We start from the raw sequence: 24,624 nt of genomic DNA on the forward strand, positions 1-24,624 counted from the left end.
AAACTGAGACATCCTGGATTTGAAGCGTTGCCAGGATCTCTCCTCTCTTACTTTTTCTTCCCCCTCCACCTTCACTTCCTGTAATGTTAATGTCCATTAATAAGAGCCAGACATTATTTCTCAGCGTTCAGACTAAAATTTGTACAGTAAATGGAAACACTGGCAATAATTCAATTGACTAGATGGTTGGCTGACTTGCTCGCTAACTAGCTGACCGCCAGGCCAAATGGCTGACTGACTGTCTGAGTGACTACACACTCTAGGCTTTTACCTGACACTGTTAACCAAGCTACTTACAGTAAGTGCAGCATTAGTAAAATTCTGATTGACTGAACGACTTTGTGAATGACAATTACACTGTAGGAACGTAGCTGGTTCCTAATGTGTGGTGCTGTGCACTGCAATTTGTTTCAATAGTAAAAAAAAACTGCTGTCTGGCAAACTGAATGGCTTTGTTTTCATAAGGATTGAAATTGAGTGAAAAAATGTTGCATGAGAGAGTTATGAAAATACATGGGGAATGACTATTGAAAAAGTGAAAGTGAGGTGACTTGTCAAAATCTAAGAAAATATGATTAAACATGGAGTGGCTTCGATTGAAAACAGTCAATGGCTTTGGGCACATTTCTCTCAGTGAGTCCATTGTTGACAGTAACAACACAAAATGAAATCAGATTAATTTGCTGTCGTGTTTGAATTGATATGCAGTATGAGGATGAAGCAATATTACTGCTAAATGACAAATAACTCCATTGCATTATGGTGCTTTAAGTTCTTGACTAAAAGAAGTCGTCGTTATGTGAATGAATTGTATCTTACATGTGTGAATGTGTGACTGACTGATTGGCTAAGAGCACGTGAGACTCACTGGTGTCCACGGCTCTTCTCCCCACTTCTTGTTATTAATAATAACAAAGTGATAACTTTTTTTCCTCGAAAGAAATTGTGACCCTGGAACTTGTTGACTTATTTACATGATAAATTCACTCAACGTGTCAACATGAATCACTGGTTTCTAGCTCTGGGAGAGAGCTGTTCATGTTCTTTTTTTATTTAACAGGCAAGATGACTGAGAGCACATTCCCATTCCAAGCTGCAGCCTAAGGGTGCATTTGCTAAGGGCTGAGACCATACTGTAACGCACCCAGTCACATCTGGAAGCATGCCTGATCTACCACAGTCACTACACATGGCAATGCAACAGCTGGGTTTCAGTGCTTTGCTGAAGGAAACTCTGAGAATCACTCAGACTTTTTACCACAACACAGTTTCCCCAACCTGTTCACAGATTTAAACCTGCAAGTTTTAGTTTCCACACAAGCTGCTGTAACTCAAGCTACCAAACATCTAATTGTAATATGTAGAAATTACATGAAAAAAAAAAAAGACAAAACGTGTGCATAAAGAATCTGATCTGTTGTTTTAGTGCATCTGCCTTCAGGTTCTCAAACTATAATTACAGTAATGAAGCTTTAAGCAAAAGTTCAAGCAGGAAGACAATTAAACGTCTAATTTGACACATTAGGATCTCAGCAGAGTGCATCCTTTAATCACAAGGTTTGGTGGTTCGATTCCCGGATCTCCTGCTACATGTTGGAGCGACATTCAGCAATACACTGAACCCCAAGTTGCCAAGCACATTGGTGTATGTATGCGTGGTGTGTGAGTGCTTTGGTAAAGTAGAACGGTGCTATATAAATGCAGAACATTATCCAATGACTTTGTAAGACCCCACACGGGGGTACAGTCCCCAAAAGACATGTTGTGAGTACAAAGATGATTAAATGAACTTACAGCAGTTCCAAGGGTGACTGAATACATCCACTCTGCTTTCATCATGGCTGACGAAAGTACTAAAGCAAGACTCTATCGTGTGTTTCAAAAAACACTTGGGAATCACATACAAGCTTTCTATATTTATTAAAACATTTACTCTTTTTCAGAGATGTAATAGCTAAATAATTACTGTTCTTCAATTAAACATGCTAATGGATGTGCTTGAATGTTGCTGTAAAGTGGGGCAGTAAAGAGCAGAGTGATAATGTATAACATATTGACGAATCAGTGAACATTTCTTCTTTAAATGCATGAATATTAAATCGCTATAAAAACTGTAAGTGACTGTAATTTTGTCTGACTCGCCTTTTTATATTATTTAACAGACAATATAAATGCTCAATTTATACATGCTAGTATTTATAGATGTTTCTATCATATCTGTTAATATCAAAAGGGCGGCCTGATATGTTGTAAGTAAAATGTAAATTCATTAATTCAAATGTAACAAAAGAAAACACTGTGTCCAAGGGAGAGACATTGGAATTGAAATGGTTAATTCCTTGATAGATCTAATTTAGGTCTATCATCATCTTGCCTCTGGCATTTTGTAAAACTTTACTATTATGAATCATTTTGAAGCATCAATTAAATAGACAATTAACTCTTTTTGTTTAGCCATGCAGAGGAGCTGCAGGCTTTGTAATACTAAATACACTAATACACAAACCTTTTCCTATGTCCAAGTACACAACCATCAATCCACACATATTCACTTACTGTTTCTCCAAAGTGGTCTACAGCCGCCATTGGTGACAGCAGGACATTAAAAACTCTCAATGGTAATACTTAAATATTTAGCCAAATCTCACTGCCAAATGACTTGTCCCGTTAAACCCCCCCGCCCCCATCTCTCCGGCAATCTATCTCCCTTTTTTTTTTTTGCCTTTTTCTCTATTTGCTCTGTTGGTTTCTGTCTCTCATTCCCTTTTAATCTATTTTCTGGATCTCCTCCCTGTTTTACCACCTCCTCTGTCCATTCTTCTGTTGTTCCTTTGAGATGTTCTTTGTTCATTTCTGCCTCTCTGCAAACGTGGATATAAATCATTAGCAAATTATTATCAATTCCGGACTTCATCATTTGGGCAGCAGCAGAAGGAGGAGGTTTTTATGAGCTGAGTGGCTGACCTGTAAAACACACACACACACACACACACACACACACACACACACAGACACACACAGACACACACACACACACACACACACACACACACACACACACACACACACACAGACACACACACACACACACAATCTGTCTAGCTGGCAGCACCTACAGCCAAACGTCTGCCTCTGAGGTCTCATAGCAGCGTCTTGTTGAAGTAAACTAACCCTGCCAAAGCAGATTTGTTCATTTAGTCTCTCAGAAAAAAAATTGGACTTGTTTTCATACAGTGTTTGCCACTAAACTTAACTTACCCTACCCGGGGCTTTGCCATTATAATGTATTCTCCTGGAGACAAGTAGAATTTAATAGACCAGAACAACATACGGTTTGCGGGTAGGAATTACAGTCAGAGTAAACATTTAAAAAAAGTGGATTATCATTAAGTGGAACTGTTTATAATAAAGTGGTGTTGATGAGCGTCCTAAGAATGCTAATTAAAGAGTAAATTTGAAGGTTGCAGGATAATAAATGCAGTGGCTCAGATCACAATAAAAGTATAGTGGAAACAAACAGAATGAAAAACAAATGAATAGAATCTTTAAAGGTTAATGAGTCCAGAAATAATCTAATGAACATTTCTGGAATATTTCTGTGAATATTTTCTAGTGGTTTGCAAGGAGATCCATCAATAAGCCAGCAGTGGCATTGGTAGTCAGAATATTGATCTATCCTCACTGCACACTGACAATGTTGACACACATTTCTCAAATTATAATGAAGTGTAGTATTATGTTAACAAAGACAGAAAGAAGAGGGAGCGTCCACATGCTAAGGCTGAGTCCTTAGCAGTGGGTTCGAATCCGACTCAAGATACTTAAGAAAATACAGTAGATAATAAACTATATTCATGCAATGCATTACTTTTTCACTGGCTGGTTTATTGAAATCCACAGGCACTAAAATTTAATTATATTTCAAAGACAAAATGACAGAAAATATATGTATGTAATGTGAGAAGTTTATAGAGATGTCCTGATATTATTCTGCAAGATTATACGAAACAATGTGTGAAGATTTAACATTTTAACATTGGGAGGAACTTTTTCAGGCACTCAACCTGCCCTTCTGCTAATGTATTAAAAAACAAGGCAATTGCAGATGACTGACAGCTGACAGGAAGAAGCCAATCAATCACAAGCTTGTTAAGAACTTCACTAATTGAATCAACTAACTTATCAGACTGACACCACACATTAACATGTTGATTAACCTTTTAAACTAATTAAGATCAATTAAACCAATTAAAAGCAAATCTCAAGGGGAGTGGTCAGGCTGTCAGTCAATCAATCAAGAAGAAAGTCTGAGAGAGCCAGAAGGAGAGATGTAGTTCAGAGGGCGGATAAGGAGTAGAAGAGAGGACCAGGGAGTAAAGAAAGATGAGAGGAGGAGGAGGAGGAGGAGGAGGGAGGAACACATTTAACGAGGGGAAAAGAAGGATGAGGATGAAGAAGGAAATATGTGTTGAAAAAGAGCAAGGGTAAAAGAAGAACATTTAAATGATCCTTTCTACAATTTATATGCTGCGTGTGTTCATTAAGAATACGGGTTTGACTTTCACATATTATTTTCGATACTATACCTTGACTTAATTTAAGTGGGTGTTTTTTTGTTGGCATTGTGACTTTACGAAACATCCTTAGATAGTGATTGTTCTTTAAAAGTCAAACCCAAGCAGCATTTTCTGTGAGGTGTCATCGGGGGTCACATTCAACCTAATTATCTTGTCATACCCACAGATTGGGAAATTATGCAAAGTTAATATAAAATCATGAACTGAATTAATTTCAATTTTAATTGCTTGATTGGCCCTAATTGACCACAGTCCTGCAAGTGGCACATGTGACCAATAAAGTCTAAATGTACCGTGTAAAGAATCCTTTTTATAAAATCTAAATATTTAATGACAATAATCTCAATAATGTTCTTTAAAGAGAAAAAACAGCTGTAATCAACTTGCTGGTTAAAGGGTTGGAAAATGTATATAATACCAGCTATAACACAATATTTGTACTCTGATTTGATTTTCATCAATCTCTTGCTCATCGATACTAATTTCTACCTCAAGTTTCTCTAATTTGCATGTAGGAAAACTATAACTTGATGATGAAAAATGATGATTCAAAGTTATTCAGAAAGATTTCTCAGCGATGACCATGACAGCTGGAAATAGCCCTACGAAAATGAGCAAACGACTTCAATTACTGTCTAAAAGAATGACAGTATTTAACAGTGGGTAAAAGAAAATACACCGTTGTGTGTGACAAAAAGAGAGAGTTACAAAGAGAAGATGTAGAAAGCAACAGGGCTCAGTTTTGAGGACAGCACATGGCACACTTGCTCCCGAGAGATGGCATTTTGGATGGGTGGGTGCACACCCTATTTTCTTGCCTGAGTCTGCTTGGTATTTTGGTGAATTGCTGTGAACTTGAGTGTGCTTTGAAGTGAGAGGTGAGGCCCAGTAGTGAGTGTGTCAGTAATAATCAAGTGGCACAGTGCAATTTCGGTGTCAAGCGTGACCATGATTTACGCTTGTGCTGCCCGCCTACTCAGACCAGGTCAATGTTGCATGGAGGAAGGCACACTGCACTGTTTCCATGATTTTAGTTTACACTAGTGTAAACGACAACAATAAACCCACAAATAAATGTTCCAAATATTCTGATTTAGGGCGTTAAATGTGATTGGTTGACCATGATTGATGCCAGGCCATAAAACACCTATTGCTAGTGCTTTTCAATCACACCCCGTTTCAAACTGCGCTGCAGATGCGCAATAAGCCTCTGGCCATAAACATATCAAACACAGCTCCGTGTCCTGTGATCCTTGTGATGTTGAATTGACTTCATGCACCAGGCGCTAGTGATTCACAAAAAGGAGGCCAGTAGTTGTTTAAAAGTACCAAACAAGAGGTGATAAGAGACAAAAACAAAACATGGGAGAGTATAAAAAACAAGTAAGATATAAAGCGTATCTGCTCCAGCCTGTGTGTGCAGTTGCTCCACACATTCCGCTCTCATTATCGCTTTTGGGAGACGTAGATGTTGCCAAAAAATGTTCCTAATGTTTTCCACCAGTAAGGGTTCGTGTCAAAGAAATATAAACCACCCGGCTACAGTTACTACCCGGGTAACTACCCGAGAGGGAAAAGGAAAGAGTAGAAAAGAGAGAAGTAGACAGAAGGGAAATGCAGAAACTGTAGTAGAGAAAAGACAGGAAGATTGGAGTCAACAAGCGTAATTAAAGGGAGTTAGAGGCAAGTTGATGGGGGAAAACTGTCAGTTGAAAAGGAAAGAAAAGCAGCAGAGAGAGAAACAGAACAACTAGAAAAGAAAATGTCAAAGGAGCTAAAGCAGAAGCATCAAATGAAGCATCATAAACACAAAGAGATCAGGAGATACTGTACAGACACTCTTTATGCATATATATTCCTGTCTCTCTGGATGTAATCACATTTGACCCAATCTTACCTTGATAATGTGTGCTGAAACCACGGTAACGGTGGTTGCTGTCAGTCACAAAATGCAGCCGGAGCCAGTTCTTGTTGCTGACGACGGGAGAGGGGACATTACTGCCTGACAACCTAAAAGAAAGATATAAAGAACATTTGTAAAAAACATATAACACACACATACACAGTCAAACACACTTTCCCTCAACTAATCCTAAAATAGACCCTTGAGGATCAGGCACAAGAGTGTGTTGCAAAAATGCCTTGCTCTGAGGGTCTGAAACTTCAATTGACTTCTTTTGAGGATGGAAGCACAGACAGTGCACAGACACGCATACATGTACGAGTGTAGACAAAACATCCTTACAGAGAGCAGGGAAAACACATACAACTGTGTAGCCATTCTGTAAAACAAGGCAGTCAAGCTGTAAATCACTGCAACAACAGAAACAAAATATCTGCCTGAGGTTTAGTTTACTTCACTTTCTTTCACATTCTACGCCTTGCCTGCGTATCTCGGTGTATGTAGCGGCTGTCTGGGATGAAGTGAGAACAAAGCCCATTGTGTCTGTAATGACACAGACTGAATGAGATACCGTGTCAGGACTTCACAGCCCAATACAACCAGTCTGTTTCTGTTGCTCCACTGGGAGTAACTGGGGATTAAGCTGCATGCTAAAGGGTCCTTCAAGTGCTTTTAATGAAGCAGGAAATTGGTATTTCTTATTCAGTGTTCTTGCTAAGATTGACAGATCTTGACAGCTGGTTAGGGTAAGGGATTTGACCGAACAACTTTGATCACAAACTCAATTATCATGTTAATTTCGGAAGCTGATTATTATTCTTTCTAAATATTTGGTCCACTATTAACCTACATTGTACCTAATAGACTGGTATATGCAAATGTGAAAATGTTTCAAACAACTAGCAGACTGTCAGTGTGCAGTATAACATTTTTAACAGTATTAGCTTCTTTTTTTTGCATAGAAGCAAGCTTATGAACTGAGGCTTTGATGGTGCACAGCACTAGCAGATAGGACCCAATTTGCAATTCTTTCATCAAGTAGGGCGGATAAGATCCCTTAATTGGCTGAGAAGATGAACACGACTCTTGTGGTTGGCAAAGTGAGAGTGTTAGGTCATTGCTGGCAGCCTTAGAGAATGTGACTGCTATCCAGTTGACACTTTGAGAATAAAACCTCCTCGCTCCTGTATAACTTCAAATATCTGAAGCTGAAATACAATATCTGCTGGCAATTATCTCCTCCTATACATCAGCCGTTTGATGTATGGTGCTTTCATCTTGTAGCGTCAGCCAACAGGTGCTGATTCTACTCTCATTACATTTTCATAGTTTTTATTTTAGTAATATCAACTTGGCTATTACATTTGAGACACAGGTATGAGTATGAAGTGGATTGCCCTCTCATGTTCGCTTGTCTCCTTCTATAAACCCCTGCTGTTAACCTTCACAATCCATTATTATCAACACACACACACACACACACACACACACACACACACACACACACACACACACACAGGCACACAAATGCATGCTCATACACACATGGATAGCGGCATTATAGTGTATACACTGCTACCCAACATAAGTACCCTCTAAGAACAGCGGTAGAAAGTGTAGCACAGAAATGCTGAGCAGGTGTTTTAGAAAGTGTGTATTTGTGTGTGTGTATGTTGATGTGTGTGTGTGTGTGTGTGTGTGTGTGTGTGTGTGTGTGTGTGTGTGTGCGTTTGTGTTCGTGCGAGTAAGACAGAGGGAGGGTCACCTTGTGCCCTAGATCAGTAGGATTATATGATGACTGCTATTAGTCATAAACACATGCATACACTGATACACATGCTCAAGTAAACACACACACACACACACACACACACACACACACACACACACACACACCACACACACACACACACACACACAAAGTAGTTTCATAGGCCAACACAATAACCACTGTGAATGTAGGTGGCCAACATAAATAAAGTAGACACCTACATTATGAGGTTCATTTTCCATGCACGCTAGGGAAAAGTAAGAGACTGTAATAGCATTATATATGCTTAATATTCTGGTATTGGGTCATTACATTACAAGTCAATTGAAATCATTGTGTCAGTTGTATGAATAGCTAAAGCCTCGAGTATATTCCCAGGCGGATGTGGACGCAGTCGCGGAGATGAAGGACAACAAGGGCGGCAGTAGCTCAGTTTGTAGGGACGTGGCTCGGGAGGGTCGCTGGTTCAAGAAAAATGTAAAGGTACCAGTTCAACTCCAGGGCACGAGAAGTCCCCCCGAGCAAGTCACCAGACCTCCACACTGCTCCTAATACTAGGATAGATAACTGTGTGTGTGCTGTGCTGTACATGTGTTATATAAAAGACGTGCACAGTAGAACACTACATTGTTGGTCACAAAAAATTTGAGGTAAACGTTATTACAACAATGTTGATCTTAAATGATTTATTACTATCTTTATATATTTATGACATAGCTTACGATGAAAACAAAATACATTATGTATTGTTGCTTTCATAATGTAAACGTATGAAACAGCATAACTGTTGAATTAAATGACTAAAGACAAAACGGATTATTCTGACTCATGACAAAAGTATAATTTAAATTTAAAGTAAAGTATGCAGTGTTGTAAACACATTTATTCTAGTTGTGTTTTGGTACTGTACGGTGAATATTAGATACTTGTGCACAGACTGTAAAATATTATGATGCATACTAATAATTCTAACTGTGAGGAGTACCACACACTCTCAAAGGATCCACAAGTACCCAAAAGAGATTAACCTTTACCAAAGAACTCTGAGCACCAGCTTCAGCTTCGAGTAAATACTGTAGCACAGACAGGTTATGTCAAACACTTGGATAACAATGGGCACAATGCACCAGTCCTTTAGAGACCGTACATGGTGTTATAAGCAAACAGGTGTCCCTTCAGAAAGATCTGTCTCCTTCAATCTTTATTTATTCATCTTTTTTCTATGTGTATCTAAAACTATAATCTGGTCCAATAATCTGGTGTAAAAAGTAAAGAAGAGCATTTCATCTTTTGATACTATTACTGATTTTGCTTGAGTTGTTTGCAGGTTAACCTTTATGTCGCCCTTTTTCTTCTCTACGAACCCTGACACACCTCTTTGCTTTCTCTCTTTCCTCTCTCGCGTCCTCAGTTCTCCTCTCTTTGTCTCTCTCTCTCTTTGTCTCTCTCTCTCTTTCTCTCTCTCTCTCTCTCTCTCTCTCTCTCTCTCTCTCTCTCTCTCTCTCTCTCTCTCTCTCTCTCTCTCTCTCTCACATACTACTAATGTTTAACTCTCAATTCACTTCATGCTATGACATCATTACCCAGAGTGCATCATTAAGGTTATGCATATTCAATCTTTTCCAATATTAAAACAGGAATTTAATCATAAATCTATACCCAGAGCCTGTGTGTATGACGCTAAAATATTAAACTGCATGCTCGGGAAGCACTTAACAACTCCAAGATGCAGGATGAAGGTAAGAATCTCTCTTGCAGCAGTAGCAAGAAGATTAGAAAAACAAGCTGCCGACTAAAAAGGTCACCTATCTGTATCCTCTCAGCAGCTGTGAACACCTCCTGCATAGGTGCAAGTACATGAAGGACAATGCAAGTGGAAAACAGACCATGTGTGTTTGGCTTACTACTTATGTGGATAATTACAGCTTAAAATAACACTTTCAGCAGGAATACTTCCAAAACACATCAGTTTCTGAGCTGCTGAGAAGCTAGTTGATTTTCCCCTGGTGGACAATTTATAATGCATTATTAAATCATTCATCCATGCTGATGGCTTCTTTCTGTGACTGGTAAGTGTTCTCCCAAGATATCTGCTATAAAAGCACTTCAGTGCTGCCCCAAGGTATTATAGATCATCTTTGGATGGGCTGAGATGGATATTTTTCTAATACTTTGGTCTGAGAGGGTGTCTTAATCTGTGATTTGACAGTGACAAAAGGTGTAAAATAGTTGCCAACTATGCGTTAAAACTTCTGAAAGTGGAACAACAGTAAAACACTAAGTTTTCTGAAGATGGCATGAAACCATTGGTATTTTGTTCCTATGTTTAAAACAAGTGTCTCTATTATGAAATAAAGTGAATTGGTGTTCTTCTCAGGGGAACCAGAGGAAACTAAGCTCTGGTGATATTTCTAAATTCCGCAACACTGTTGAATAAAGCACAGAAGATCCCAATGCGGTAGTTCCTTTCATAACGAATGCTCACAACTTCATAGAAGTCTGCCAGCAATCAACCACCAACAACGTGCAGGGGGTTCACACTCTTGAAATCATCAATATAACCAGGTGAATATACTGAAAACGTAAGGACGCCTCCTGTATTCCATGTTTAACTACAACTACATAAAATAGAAAATGAATACTGCGATGGAGATTGAGTGTGTGTTTCTGCAGCAGAGAGAGAATATGAAGTGGAGGGTTGCCAGAGGGAGCAAGAGAACATAATTGATTAAATACACTAGACCAAAAGAGCATCTCTCCCTCTCTCCATCTCTCTGTCTACCATCCTCTCATCCATCCTCTGTGCCTCTCTTCCTCCACGGAAAGCTATTCTATCGGCAGTATGGCAAGGAGAGAGGGAGGAAATAAAGAAGCATGGGGTGCCAAAGATCGATGGAGGTATGGTGAGACATGGAGGGAGAGAGCGAGGGAAGCAGTAAGGGGGGGGGGGGGGGAGACTCACAGAGGCTGACAGAGGTACATTAGTTGGATTGTTAACTTGTTAATTATTCATTTTAGCAATGTCAGCCGACTGTAATCGCAAAACACAAAAGCAGTTTAACTAGAGAGCAGATTTTAGGGCGGGCACTTTATTAATAAAACATCAACAACATTGAGATTAAAAAGGTCATTTTCTACCATGTTGCACACATGACAGGAAACATTATTTTTTTTAATCCAATGAAGGACTGCACACTTTTGTACATTTCTCAGAGCTACGCTATTGAAATTGTAGCAGCTCACTAATTTACTGTCATTGTAAAGGTTTACAGAATGCACAAATAAACCGGCAGCAGAATGCGTTCAGTTCATAAAGCATTAGATCAAATTTTAAAAGTGCGTCATATCTCAGCTCATCACAATGGTTCAGTCTACTGTCGTGTCACCTATGTTGTTGTACGCTGTAATGATACACGGAGTGCAATCTGCAGTCTGTGATGGCAGCTCTCACACTATTAACAACTTCAAATTGCTTGGAAATCACAGTTGTTCACACAGCCCCTAGAATGAATGAAAATGGTTTGACAACAGAGCTTAGTTACCTGATGTTTTCTGTTGTGTAAGGAGATCCCACAACTTGGGTTTTTTTTATAACATTACAGCTGTTGTTTTTGACAAACTGCTGCATTAAAATGTATGTCAAATGAATAGTACCTTTCATCATAAGATTTATTTAATCTACTCTTTGGTGCAGAATGCAATCATAGCCATCAAGGTCAAACGTTTATGTGCAGTCCCACTCTTATGCCAGCCGTTGCATTCTTCACTGTGGATGTTCTACTGGAGGACTTCGGTCTCATAAATGACATCTTGCACAGACACATGGAAATATGGCACTGGCTACTATCTGACCAGAGAGACGAGGTTAATCGTTTCTACCTGCTGTGTAACAAATGGCTATCCACAAACATGCAGAATCCCTACAATAGTGGTGATAGGAGTTAGCTACACAAGCCAACACTACATTGTGTGTGTGCATGTGTGTGGCTTTTCATAAGACAGTAGGGGAATGCTACTTAATCAGGCAATCTGTCTTAATAGCCTTCCTTAATTAAGACAGGTGGGAGCTGCCACACACATATATCTACAAACACACACGAACATGCAGAGAAAGAAAAAGCTCATTCACACATATGCATGCACACAGAGAAATGAGCACACGCACAAACACACACTGGTATGCTGAATGTAGTTTAGGTGGAGCCATCATTAGTCAGTGTACAGAGACAGAGAAGTCCTTTATGCGTGTGTCTGTGCTTGCATGCGGTTGTTTTTAATACATTGTGCGTGTATGTGTGCGTGCGTGTTGTTTATATGTCTGTGTGTGTATGTGTTCATGCTTGCGTGAGCATGCCTGCTGTGTCACTCTCCATCAATCTCAAGTGGGCAGAGAGTAATCAGTGTTCACAACAGGACCCTGCTCTGTCTCTCCCTCCCTTCCCTTTATCTCATCTGAATGTCTTTCCTCCTCCTTGCTCGCTCCTTCATCTGGCAGCAAGGCATTTTCAAACCAGCTGGTTCACACAGACAGCTGAGGGCTGAAATAAAACATAAGTAGGTGGCTGTGGGCCGTATTGGGAAAAAATCACTCTGGCATTGCTAATTTATAAATGAAGAAAGTCCTGTAGGCATTAACATTAACCTTACATTGACTAAATCAATTGCTATATACACTTATGAGGCTGGTTTTCATAGGTTGGGTTAGGTCCCTTAGCTTCAATATTTTAAATGCAACAGCATACGATGATAGAGATAGTTTGCTTCCAATTTTGTGGCAACAATTTGTTGAAAGCCCCTTGGTCTCCGCTTTGTTTTGGGGAGTTTGGTGTAGAAGAACATGACTGGCCTGCACAGAGCCCTGACCTCGACCCTTTCACCAGCTTTTGGGTGAACTGGCACGCTGTCGGCGAGTCAGGCCTCATCACCCAACATCAGCGTCTAACCTCACTAATACGCTTGTAACGCAATGGAAGCAAATACCTGCAGCCAGGTTCCAAAATATTGTGGAAACCATGCTAGAGGAGTGGCGGGTGTTATGCCAGCATATCAGTTCTCATGGTTTTGGAATAAGAAGATTAACATTCACATACTGTATTGGTATAATGTGCGGTGTGTACCTACATGTTTGGCCATGTACTGTATCTTTAATGTTCATCTGAATAAACAGATATCTTATGGACGGCCCAGAGCAACTGTGATGCTGTAAAAATCATAGCAAGCTAAGTGAAGCTCTGACAGAATTACTATACTGCTGAATAAAACGTTTAACTAAACAATATAGTTTCCAAGCAGAAACAGCTGAATTCTGTTTATTATAGAGGGGAGTACCCTGTGTAAAACATTTTATACCATCTGTTGGGTAATTTATGCTTGTGATGGCACAGCAAGCAGGTTACAAATCTAGCTAGCTTCTTCTACTTATCGATGTGGTGTAAAACACAGTCCAAGCCAGACACTGAGATACTGTATTACATCTAAGAAAGAAACCTGGCTTTGGCTTGGGACACCACATACTGACACACCAGACTCAAGATAATATCATATTGTGAAGTGTTACCATGTTGATTTCTGTCTACATGTCTATCTGTCCGAGTACAGCTAATACAAGGCCTGGATCCAAATGTGCCCATGATAAAAACCCGTAATTCCCTTTGCATAAATGTTTTTAAATACATGTTTTATTGGTAATAATATTGTATTTTATTTTTTACTTAAAAACAAGGAAGAACTGGATGATAGTGCCAGTCAATAATAGAGTCTAAACCATTAAGTCTCTCATTATTTTCCCCTCTCTCTTCTCTCCTTACTCTCTTTCTCCCCATGTCTCCCTCTTCACCCTCTCTCTCATCAGGATTTGCTCTCCATCATTCTATCTGTTTACTGTCTTTTAGCCTCAGTGTCTTCCCAAAAGCCATGGCAAATTCTCTTCTCATACCCTCCACACACGCTCTTTCCTGTGTGTGTGTGTGTGTGTGTGTGTGTGTGTGTGTGTGTGTGTGTGTGTGCGTGCGTGCGTGCGTGCGTGCGTGTGCGTGCGTGCGTGCGTGTGCGTGTGTGCATGTGTGTAGCCTGCGGGACAGCACAGTAATCAGAGCAGAGACAGAGAATGGGAGAGAAAGTGGGAGAGAAAGGGGACGGAGACAAGGAGAGGGAGCTGGTGTTATTATTATTACATTACATTGTATTATGATTTCTGCACCCCAGCCACCACTACCAGTGGCTGACTATTTAATACACTACACTTTCCAAGCACACACACACACACACACACACACACACACACACACACACACACACACACACACACACACACACACACACACACACACACACACACACACACACACACTGTAAGTGCATACACAGAAACCCACGCAACCAAACAAGGACATACATTTGTGCATATACCCTTATACACAATCATACAGGGAATGACAATGACAACGTAGTTATTATTGTGGAAACCATTTACTGTGGCCTGGCCCAACAACATATTGTGCTCCAGTGGTGCTCAAACTCTGGCCTGGTCCCTCAGGTTTGGCTTAGCACCACCTGGAAAGGTTATTTGCTGTGGGAATGATAAATATCAAATGTCACTGCCCAGCAACACTGACCTGCAAAAACAATGCTGCTGTAGTGATGACATGTGCTCACTGTAATTACTGTCTGACAATATTGTCTACATGAAAACAGTATTTCATTGCCCTTGGAGAAAGAACAACAAAGTGTATACCAACTGTAATAAAGGAGTGTATGTTGAAGTACATAGGATGTATTGGTTTGGATTTATATCGTTGTATGGAATTGGTCTTGAGGTTTTCACTAGTATTTGTATAGAGTACTACATTTCTGGCATTATATACTGATACTGAAGACCGTCAAACTGAAAATAAAGCTTCAGAATCCAATAACCGCATAGTTCAGTCAAAGAGACCTTCACAAAAACAGTAGTAAAGTAGTCAAAAGAACATTGGCCTTTTTTTTTTTACCCAGAGAAATGTGTTTTGAATCTCAGTAAGCCATGGGCAATAGTTTAGATGACAGCCAAAAAATACAACAATACAAAGATCAAATGCACATGAGATAATCGAGACTTAGTTCTGTCATGGTGCTCAGTATAATAAAGTGCAAAAGTTGAAGCTGCCTCAAAGCCCTAGAGAGGAAGTGCCCTATTTTTGGTTATTTATCCTGAGTGAATGTGTTTAACGTGACCGTGTTTGCATAAACACAATAATCAAATTATCATACACTAATCTAATTATAAACCTTACTTTGATTCTAAGAGTAATTTGATTAAGCTGTTTACATCCATAGCAGAGGAGGATTTATCTTAATATACCAATCTTGATGCAATCTTGCATAGTGTTTGTTGATTAAATTAATTGTCATGTGCCTTTTCCCCTATAGGCAACTAGTCCGTTCAGAAACCGCCCTCATAAAATGCAAATGCCTGTCTCCATGGCTGCCTTTCAAGCTGCTCCTATGTAACAATTGTGTACTGTGTCCACATTTGAGACGTTGATGAGAGAGAGACAGTGGCTCTAAAAATTGACACTCTCATATACTGGGCAAACTGCACATTTTGGGAGAACTGAGATGGACAGGCTTAGTCGGGGTATGTTGTTTACATCTCTGAACAATCTTCACATAATGCTACTCATTTCAAAGTTCACTCTAACACAGTGTTTTCATGATCACACTTAGCTTTATGTACGAGTAGCAACTGTCAGAAAAGGTTTCTTTGTGGTCGTCTGTCTCAGTCTGTCCTTCTTTGCCTTTCTCAATCCCTCTCAGTGTCTGTGTCTCTTTCCTTCTACAACCTTTTTCCTCACCCATGAGTCCCCCTGATGGCTTTCTCTTCCTGCAGTCTCCCCTTACATTCCTTTTTTGCTTCTTTCCACCTCTCTTCTCCCGTCAACTCTCATCTGCACCCCCCCTTGTCCCTAATTCTGCAACTCTGCTTTCGTCTCCTCCCCTACCTCACCTTCTTACCTCAAATCTCTTCTTCTCTCATGGCTCCTCTTGTCACCCCAATTGCCCTTCCTGCTCCTCTGTTCTACCCAGTCCTCTCTTGTCTGCTGTCTCTTTGCCTCTCTTGTCTTCTTCTGCGTGACTTGACACTGCATCCCTAAAACACCATGACACTTCTCTCGCTGTCCTCTCATTTTGCCTCCCCTCTCTCCTCTATGTTGGCTCCCACGAATAAGAAGGTGCGTTCCCAAAGGATTTTAGTAATTTGTTTCAAAGGCTATCAAAGGTGCGGGTTAATACTGGAGTAAATTTGCTTAGACATGCCTAGACAATAGACTTGTAGACCTACATTATACCTTGGGCCACCAGAAATTGGATTTATAAATGAATGCCCCCAGAGAAACAGTTTGAAGGTCACTGGTATAACCTATAAGCCCCAATGTTGCAAATAGATCTACAGGAAAATAATCTGCATCATGAACTTGTTTACAAGCTCTCTATGAGAGTCGTTAGGCCTTCGACTGTGCTGGTAATGGATTCTCTGGAGTCCTCCCTGAAAAAGTGGTTGATGTGATTTGCAATAGCTCATTTTGGGGGGAAAAACTAAACAGACAAAAAATTAATTCTTGGTGTTATCTCACTCTATTGTGATAACGCTGGCTACATCTTGCTATTGCAGTGCAGTGGAAATACAGTCATACCTTTATCTGACTCAATAAACCTAAAATATTAACGGTAAAGAAACATTATATTTAATTACTCTGTAGTGTCTTTGTAACCTACAAACATAACATAATAAAACGTAGCTCAGGCTCTCTAAAAGAGGAACCTAACACCACGCTGGAAAGCAGTATTTTACTGCACTCTCTGGTTGGAAGTTTCAAGTCTGTCTCACATCTTTACAGGTGCAACTCATACTGACTCACACTGGAGTACACGTATGTATCAGTAAAGTAAAACCACTGAAGGTTAGCTACATATGTTCCACTAGTGTAAAATCATGGTACTTACAAATGCTGAGAGAGACCACTGCCTATAAGCGGAAGAAAACTGGTATGGCACTGTCAGTTAATGACCCTGTTAGACAGCTGTCATGTAGGATACTACCTCTGTGGCAGCTAAGTTTGCAGGCTTGCCATTAACAGCTAAATACTGGCCCTTCAATGATAACTTGGCCCAGGTCTGACGAGTGTCATTGCTGTTAAAAACTGACCTGCTAAAGTTCCTAAAGTGTTTGTTTTAGCCTTAACATATACAAACTCATCTGTCTTAAAAATGAATGTGATCATGAGCATACACACGACTTGTATTATTTGTAGTGAGCAGTGATGAAACTGTTGAAGATGCACTGATTTGTCCACCACTGCCTCAAGTTGGTAGTTTTACTAAAGTACAGGTACATTGTGGAAGTTCTGCTTGCATTTAAAGTTTTCTCATCAAAGAGCTTTGTGTGTATCCTTGGGGCCTAACAAATGTGTTGAATATGTTTCCATCCTCATGGAACATTTGCAAAGCAAACTTTTTAGAAAAATGTCAAACATGCAATGTTTACATCCATATTTCGCTAGCTTGCTGTCTTCTAAATCCCTGCATTTTGCTGGCACAAGGCTACATTTCTGAGCACATCCCACACCTGTCAATCAGGGGTCAATGCGTATTATGTCACCCGCTCATGCCTGTGCATGTGCATCCTCATGTGCTTGCATAAGATACAAACAAAACAGGGACCCACTCATAAAAACATAGCAGTCAAGAACTTCACACAGTACCTTGAAGTCCTGCACACAAAGACTCTGACTGCTATGGTGTTCCTCCAAACAGGGTCACAGTCATTACTGACAACACCACAATACCTATTTTAATCTCTAGGCAAAATTGAGATTGACATTGATTCATAGGTCTGGAACAAAGCTACCCTGCCTCCCTGTGTGTGTGTGTGTGTGTGTGTGTGTGTGTGTGTGTGTGTGTGTGTGTGTGTGTGTGTGTGTGTGTGTGTGTGTGTGTGTGTGTGTAAGTAACAGAAAAGAGGTGTGTGTTTGTGTTGAAGGTCACCACTCCATTTCCTATTCGAGATGGTGCTGCTATCCCAGCATCCTCTCTGCCAGCAGCATTGATTATCACTCGGCAAGCATAACATCACGCACTCGCACACACACCTTGAACTCTCTGTGTCTCTTACGCACAGCTACTAGCGTCTCTCAAACAAGTTCTACTGCTTTGAGCTAGAGCTAGAAAATGCTTCACTGTTCCCATTCCTCATACAAAGTCATCATACATCATTTGTGTATAGAGTAAGAACAGACAGAACAGTACGAAGCTGAGCTAAGTGAAGTACCAGACCTATTTCAACACTACCCAGAATGAGTAAATCTTGATTAATGATGTTGGAAAAATTGGGTTTGCATCTCTGGGAATAACCTGGACTCATTCCAATCGTACAGTACTTAGCTGCTTCGCTATAAAGGCAAATAATGTCAGCAGGATGGCCAAACCTGTTATAATGAAGCTTTTAGGTAGAACAGCATTGTGATGTGATTAACGTTATCTGCAGAGGTTTCCTCCTCTCCAGAAATTTAATCTAGTAAAAACACTAAATAAAGTTTCACTTTAAAAATCTGTGTTTCTCTGACACTGTTCGGCAGACACAGGGCCGGCCAGAGGGCTGCTAACATTTGCTCGGCTTGTTTCTCTCAGGTTAAGAGGAATAGTTAAACTGACACATGCGCAAATAAGAAAATGACGCTATTGACAGGCGACCAAATGAAACGAACCGTTACCTTGATTAAAATGACAGATTTCTCGAGTTTTGAAAATTGTTGAAAACATTCGAATGTAAGTACACAGCTCAACACCATATGTAACATAGGTCAAGTTGTTTTAGACATTTTAATACATGTAGACCTTTAACTGGGGTAGGAAGGTTGCGTGTGGGAGGAAGGATATCGTCTTGAATATTGTAGTGTTTGAACTTAATCATAACAGCAAGCTTCCTTTAATTTCAGATTGTGTATGTATGTATTGTATCCCAAGTAAATAAAGATTTCATCTGCACGCTCACATAGACCACAGTGTTGTTTGGAAATGATGCTATGACTCTTGGGACTTCTCAGGGATGCTCTCATTAGCCAAGTCATTGTCTAATGCATCTCTAAGTTGGCAGGTAATCTTCTGAATATGTATCTGTCTTCCATTTCTTCTATTTTGGAACCATGCTTTGGTTGTTACATATCACATACACCAAATGAAATCCAATCAATGTTTCTTAATGACACACCAAACATGCTGAAATGACTTCGGACACTTATAGCTTCTTAAAACTGTCAGGAATAAATATCTACATGGATGAGTACATGGTGACATGCAGTCGGCTGTTCTCATGTTGACGTTTTGAATATGAATTGCAGAATGAATCTAGCACATATTGTAGGATGTATGTATGTGACGATCAGTGTCACACTGTGGCATCAGGCAGAATTAGCTGTCTGCTAAACCAACTCACCAACAGTGCTATGACTCCAGGCAGTTTGTGACATGGCTTCCAGCTCTTACCTGACTAAATTCATTTTGAGTGCCTCTAAAAAACAAATGCTCGACAAGCAGGAGATTGGTAAATGACAGCCTTTGAAAAGCCCAGGCCACCATTACCTGAATTTGGTGATGGGCTGTCAGGTAGGTACACCTAAGAGCACTAAACAGTGTGCTATAGTCTGGACTCATGTAGAGACAGACTTGCAAGACAGGGAGAGAGAGAGAGAGAGAGAGAGAGAGAGAGAGAGAGAGAGAGAGAGAGAGAGAGAGAGAGAGAGAGAGAGAGAGAGACAGACAGACAGACAGACAGACAAAGAGACAGACAGACAGACAGACAGACATGTAGAGAGACAGAAAGACAGAGAGACAGAAATAGTAAGACAGACAGACATTTAGAGAGACAGAAAGACAGACAGACATTTAGAGAGACAGAGAGACAGACAGAGAGACAGACAGACAGAGAGACAGACAGACAGACAGACATGTAGAGAGACAGAGAGACAGTAAGAGTAAGACATAGAGAGATAGTGTGTGATCATTCTATTTAAGATGCTCGACTTGGTTTCAAGGGCAACTGATTCTGAAACAACAAAATAAAACTTGTGTGTGTTTGTGTGCGCATTTGTATTAGTGTGTGTAGTGTTAGGCTAGGATTACAGGCACTTAGCTCACAGCGATATACTACTCTCATAGGCGCGAGCACACCTCTCGGCATACTGATTAGATAAATGAGTCTTTGTCAGTGTGCATGTTCGTGAATGTGCGTCTGTAGGGAGTGACAGTCTGTGTGTGTGTCGGATTGTTTATGAACTTAGATGTAGGATACATCCGTGTGTGTGTGTAGGTTTGTGTGAGACTAATGTTTTCAGCCCTGCAGCAACGCATAACCACATAAATTCTTCCACACACTCTTTTCTATATTAGCAAATCAGCCATTAGCTTTCTCTGCTAGTTGCAACTGAAAATTAACATTTTAGCTATTAGCTTCCTTCACAAATTTCCAATGGAAAGTGGCACATTAGCTGTTAGTGTTGTGAGGAAATTGCTAAGGGATTGGGCATCATGGCCGAGTTTTCAGAAAGAATATTCTGCCAAGTCAGTTGTGTGTTGCTGCGGTAAAGCCATTTAAGCCTTTGAACAAGACGACGCATTTTTAAGGTCTTTTAAGGCCATCGTTTTTTATTTTCAGCCAGTTTAGATTTGCGTAAATACTTGATATTACTGAGAGGGTTAATTGATACTTAGATACTCAGTTATTCTAGTGTTTGACCTTCTCACGAAAGAAAGCATCCTTTCATTTCAGATGGTCTGGGTGTTTATCTTGCCCACAATAAAACTAGCTCTAATTTGCACACGTTCTCGTAGACTATAATGTTTGGAAATGATGTTATGACTCTTGGGACTTCTCAGTGATACTCTCATTAGCCAAGGCATCCTCCAATGCATCCTAAGTTAGCAAGTCACCTTCTGAATATTTATCTGTCCTCCATTTCTTCCATTTTGGAATTGGTCTACTCTAAAAGGGACGATATCCAAGACTAAAACACAAGTTGAAATGCAAGTATTTTAAAACAGTAGATACACAGTAGTGAAAATAGTTATCAGCCCCATCAAATAGCTAGGAAACCTATGAAATGATTGTCATTGGCTTGGATCACTGGTGAACAAGCGCCAAAGACAGCAACATGCAGGTGTTTTTATTGTCTCCTGTGTACAGAACCTGGCCATTGTTTTCAATGTGCAAGTGCCACCTCAAATAGGCCTTGGGAACAGAGTATTCACAAAGGAAACAAGGACTGACAACAGATTCCTTCCAGTTTAAACAGAAAGAGCTGGGACTGAATTCCCATCTGCTAAGTGCAAACAGTGCTAATGGCATGTTGGTCTGTCATCAAGATCATCTCCAAAGAATGTGCCCTTGATCTCCACCTCTCACATTAAAGGTTACAGTGTGCTTCACATTACTCTCTGATAATAGAAACTTATTTGGTTTAGATTATTGCTGTAATTGCTAATCGTAAAGTTGGAATTTAAGGTATTCAGTATTCCACCCAACTAACTGTTTTAATGTCATTTCAAAGTGTCACGGAAAAATAAAGGTTGTTTACAGAGAAGGGGGGTGGAAACGGGAAGGTTTACAGAGTGACTTTTTGTCAATATCAAGCTTCAGGATGTTTCCGTGGGGAAAACAGGACAAATATCAACTGATGCAACTGTAGAGACACAGAAAAATAATATATGGCACTCCTTTGATAGCAGACCAAAGGTACACCTGCACACGTGATTATAAATGCATGTACTTACATGCAAACAAGCATAGATACTTAAGCACAGACAAGACCCATGTAAAAGGAAGTATCAGTCCTTAATCTTCAATCTTTGCGTTGAACCTAACTACAAAATCAATATCATTTATTTTCCAACCAATCTCAGCTCCTCCTAGAGCTGTAAAAGGGGAAACACGGACCCATCTCATCCACTATACGAGACAGACCCATGATGCTTTTAAAAGGGAACAGGCTTCAATGACGAGGACTAACTGATGGGTTTGGAAAATGTAAGGTTAACTTTCCCACCGCCAATAAGGTTCATGACAAGTCACTGAGCCCAAAGTGATGTCAAATTCAAACTGCTGTTTCGTCAAAAATGGTACATCATTAATTTACAAGAATATGAAACAGAGAAAATGATCACATTTAAGAAGCTGCTAATATTATATATATCAATATAAATATTTAATAAATGTTAACCATACAGTACTAGTACCAATAATGTACAAATACAGAAGCCAAATACAGATTACATCATCAGTAACACTGCTCCTCCACACCCTGCACTGTCTACCGACTGCTGCTCGGTTCTGATTCAAGTCACTGGTACTTTCCTATTGTGCTACAAGTGGCTGAGGCCCATCCTTCATCCAAGACATGGTCAAACCATACACCCCGGCCCGTTCACTATGCTCTGCTATTGCCAAACAGCTTGCTACTCCATCACTACGAGGGGGGCCCTGCAACTGCTCAACAAATCTCAACTGTTTGCTGTCCTGTCTCTGTAATGGTAGAACAAGCTCCCCACAGACATCAGGACAGCAGCAACCCTAGACATCTTCCGTCACAGACCTATTCAGACTGGATCTTGGCCCATGAGAAAAAGAAAAAGAAAAACTTTCTCCATATCCTGTTTCTAAAAACGTAGCACTTTGTAGCAGTTTGCTTATTTGATGAATTTTAAGTACTCGCATAATTCTTGAAGTTTTTGGGTTGTATCTTCATGGTTGAAATGCACTTATTGTAAATCAGTTTGTATAAAGGCGTCAGCTAAATAAATGTAATGTAATCAGTATCTACTTTCACCCAGCCAGTAACATCCTTTAAGCCCGTAGAACAGACCAGCTTCTTTAAGAGAATTTGGTCCATGCTAACTTAATATGTCACAATGTCCCTGCTGATTTTCCAGCACACATTGATGTAAAGCCCTGACATATTCTGCAGCACACTTGTTCTGCAGCTGTACTATTCTACCTAATTAAAGCTGTATGGTGTTGAGATATAAGGACTTTGGAGGAAACAATCATCACTGTCATTTCACTAGAACAGGGGTGCCCAAAAGGTCGATCGCGATCGACCGGTCGATCTCGAGTGTAGTGCGGGTAGATCGCGCACCGTTAAAAAAAAATATACATATATATTCCCCCAACGGAATCCCGCGCCCCCAGAAAGTTTTTAGTTTTTTTCTTGCCTTGCGCATTCACAGTCCCTCCTCCGCTTTGTTTCGCTCCCGCACACACACCTACAGGCAGCGACAGAGAGGAGGAAAGGAAAGGAGTGAACTACGCACCAACACCCCCCCCATCGCACAAAACCTCAGACAGCACCCCCCCACCCCAACGCAGCATTTTTTGGAATACAGGTAGATCACTTGGACCTGGTCATTTAAAAAGTAGCTCACAAGCCCAAAAAGTGTGGGCACCCCTGCCCTAGAACTACCTGAAGATGATGCATGCTTTCTGATATGGAAGTATCCAACTAAAAAATGCATACTGTGGCCATGAGGGGATGCACCTGGATAGAAACAATGCTTAGGTACACTCTGCCATTCAAACGATGCTAAATTGGTACAACGGAGTCTAGTGCAGCCTAGTTCAGGTCAAGATACCATTCTCCAGACAATTACAACAGCACCAGCAGGATTTACAGGATGAAAGAATCCAGGGTATCAGGCTGTTTGTATCAAATTCTGACCCTGTCATCAGGATGCCCCAAAAGAAACTAGATATTTCAAACTAGGGAACATTTATCCACTCCTTAGAGGGTTCGTTTTGCATGTATTATGCCAAGTGTTTTTTCATCTTCACGTTTGACAGGAGTGGAACCATGGACTGACTTTTACAATGTAGCACATCCACTGCAAGGCTTGAAGAGCTGTGCTTTCTGCAATGTCCCTGTGTGACATCTCTTACCCACAGAAGTACTTTGTTTTCCTCCCAGGTGGGAAACCATTTAAGTCCCTTTCTTAATGTAGGTGTATTGTGCATTCGGAAATGTACTTCTATAATTGTGTGTGTGTGTGTGTGTGTGTATTATTGTGAGTTCTCACTAACATGGATAATAAGGTTAATACTAAATATTTGTATGTGTATATATATATGTCAGGCACTTTCACTTTCTAAATGTGTATTTTCTTCTCAAACACTATGCATGCATTTCTTTATTTACTATACTGTTAGTTTTTAGACCATGAGCTAGAAGAAAAGTCTGACTTTAAATAGGGTTAGCGTAGCATCTTCAGCTATTCAGCAACATTATAGCAAGTGGGTTTAAGTGTTGCTCCAGGCTGTATGTCTGAAATTAAATGTAAATGTAATGAAAGTC

The 24,624-nt window shown here is 40.2% G+C and overlaps 1 protein-coding gene across 1 annotated transcript in view; it reads right to left on the reverse strand.

Moving 5' to 3' along the window:
• The window catches only part of LOC115015839 (CUB and sushi domain-containing protein 3-like), a 310,217-nt gene that overhangs the window by 121,330 nt on the left and 164,263 nt on the right, over positions 1-24,624 (reverse strand). The window contains 1 exon segment of the mRNA XM_029443438.1: positions 6,475-6,587. Coding sequence (XP_029299298.1) covers positions 6,475-6,587 — 113 coding nt within the window.

The sequence above is a fragment of the Cottoperca gobio genome, chromosome 11 (assembly GCF_900634415.1).
Source record: "Cottoperca gobio chromosome 11, fCotGob3.1, whole genome shotgun sequence".
Classification (NCBI taxonomy): Eukaryota; Metazoa; Chordata; class Actinopteri; order Perciformes; family Bovichtidae; genus Cottoperca; species Cottoperca gobio.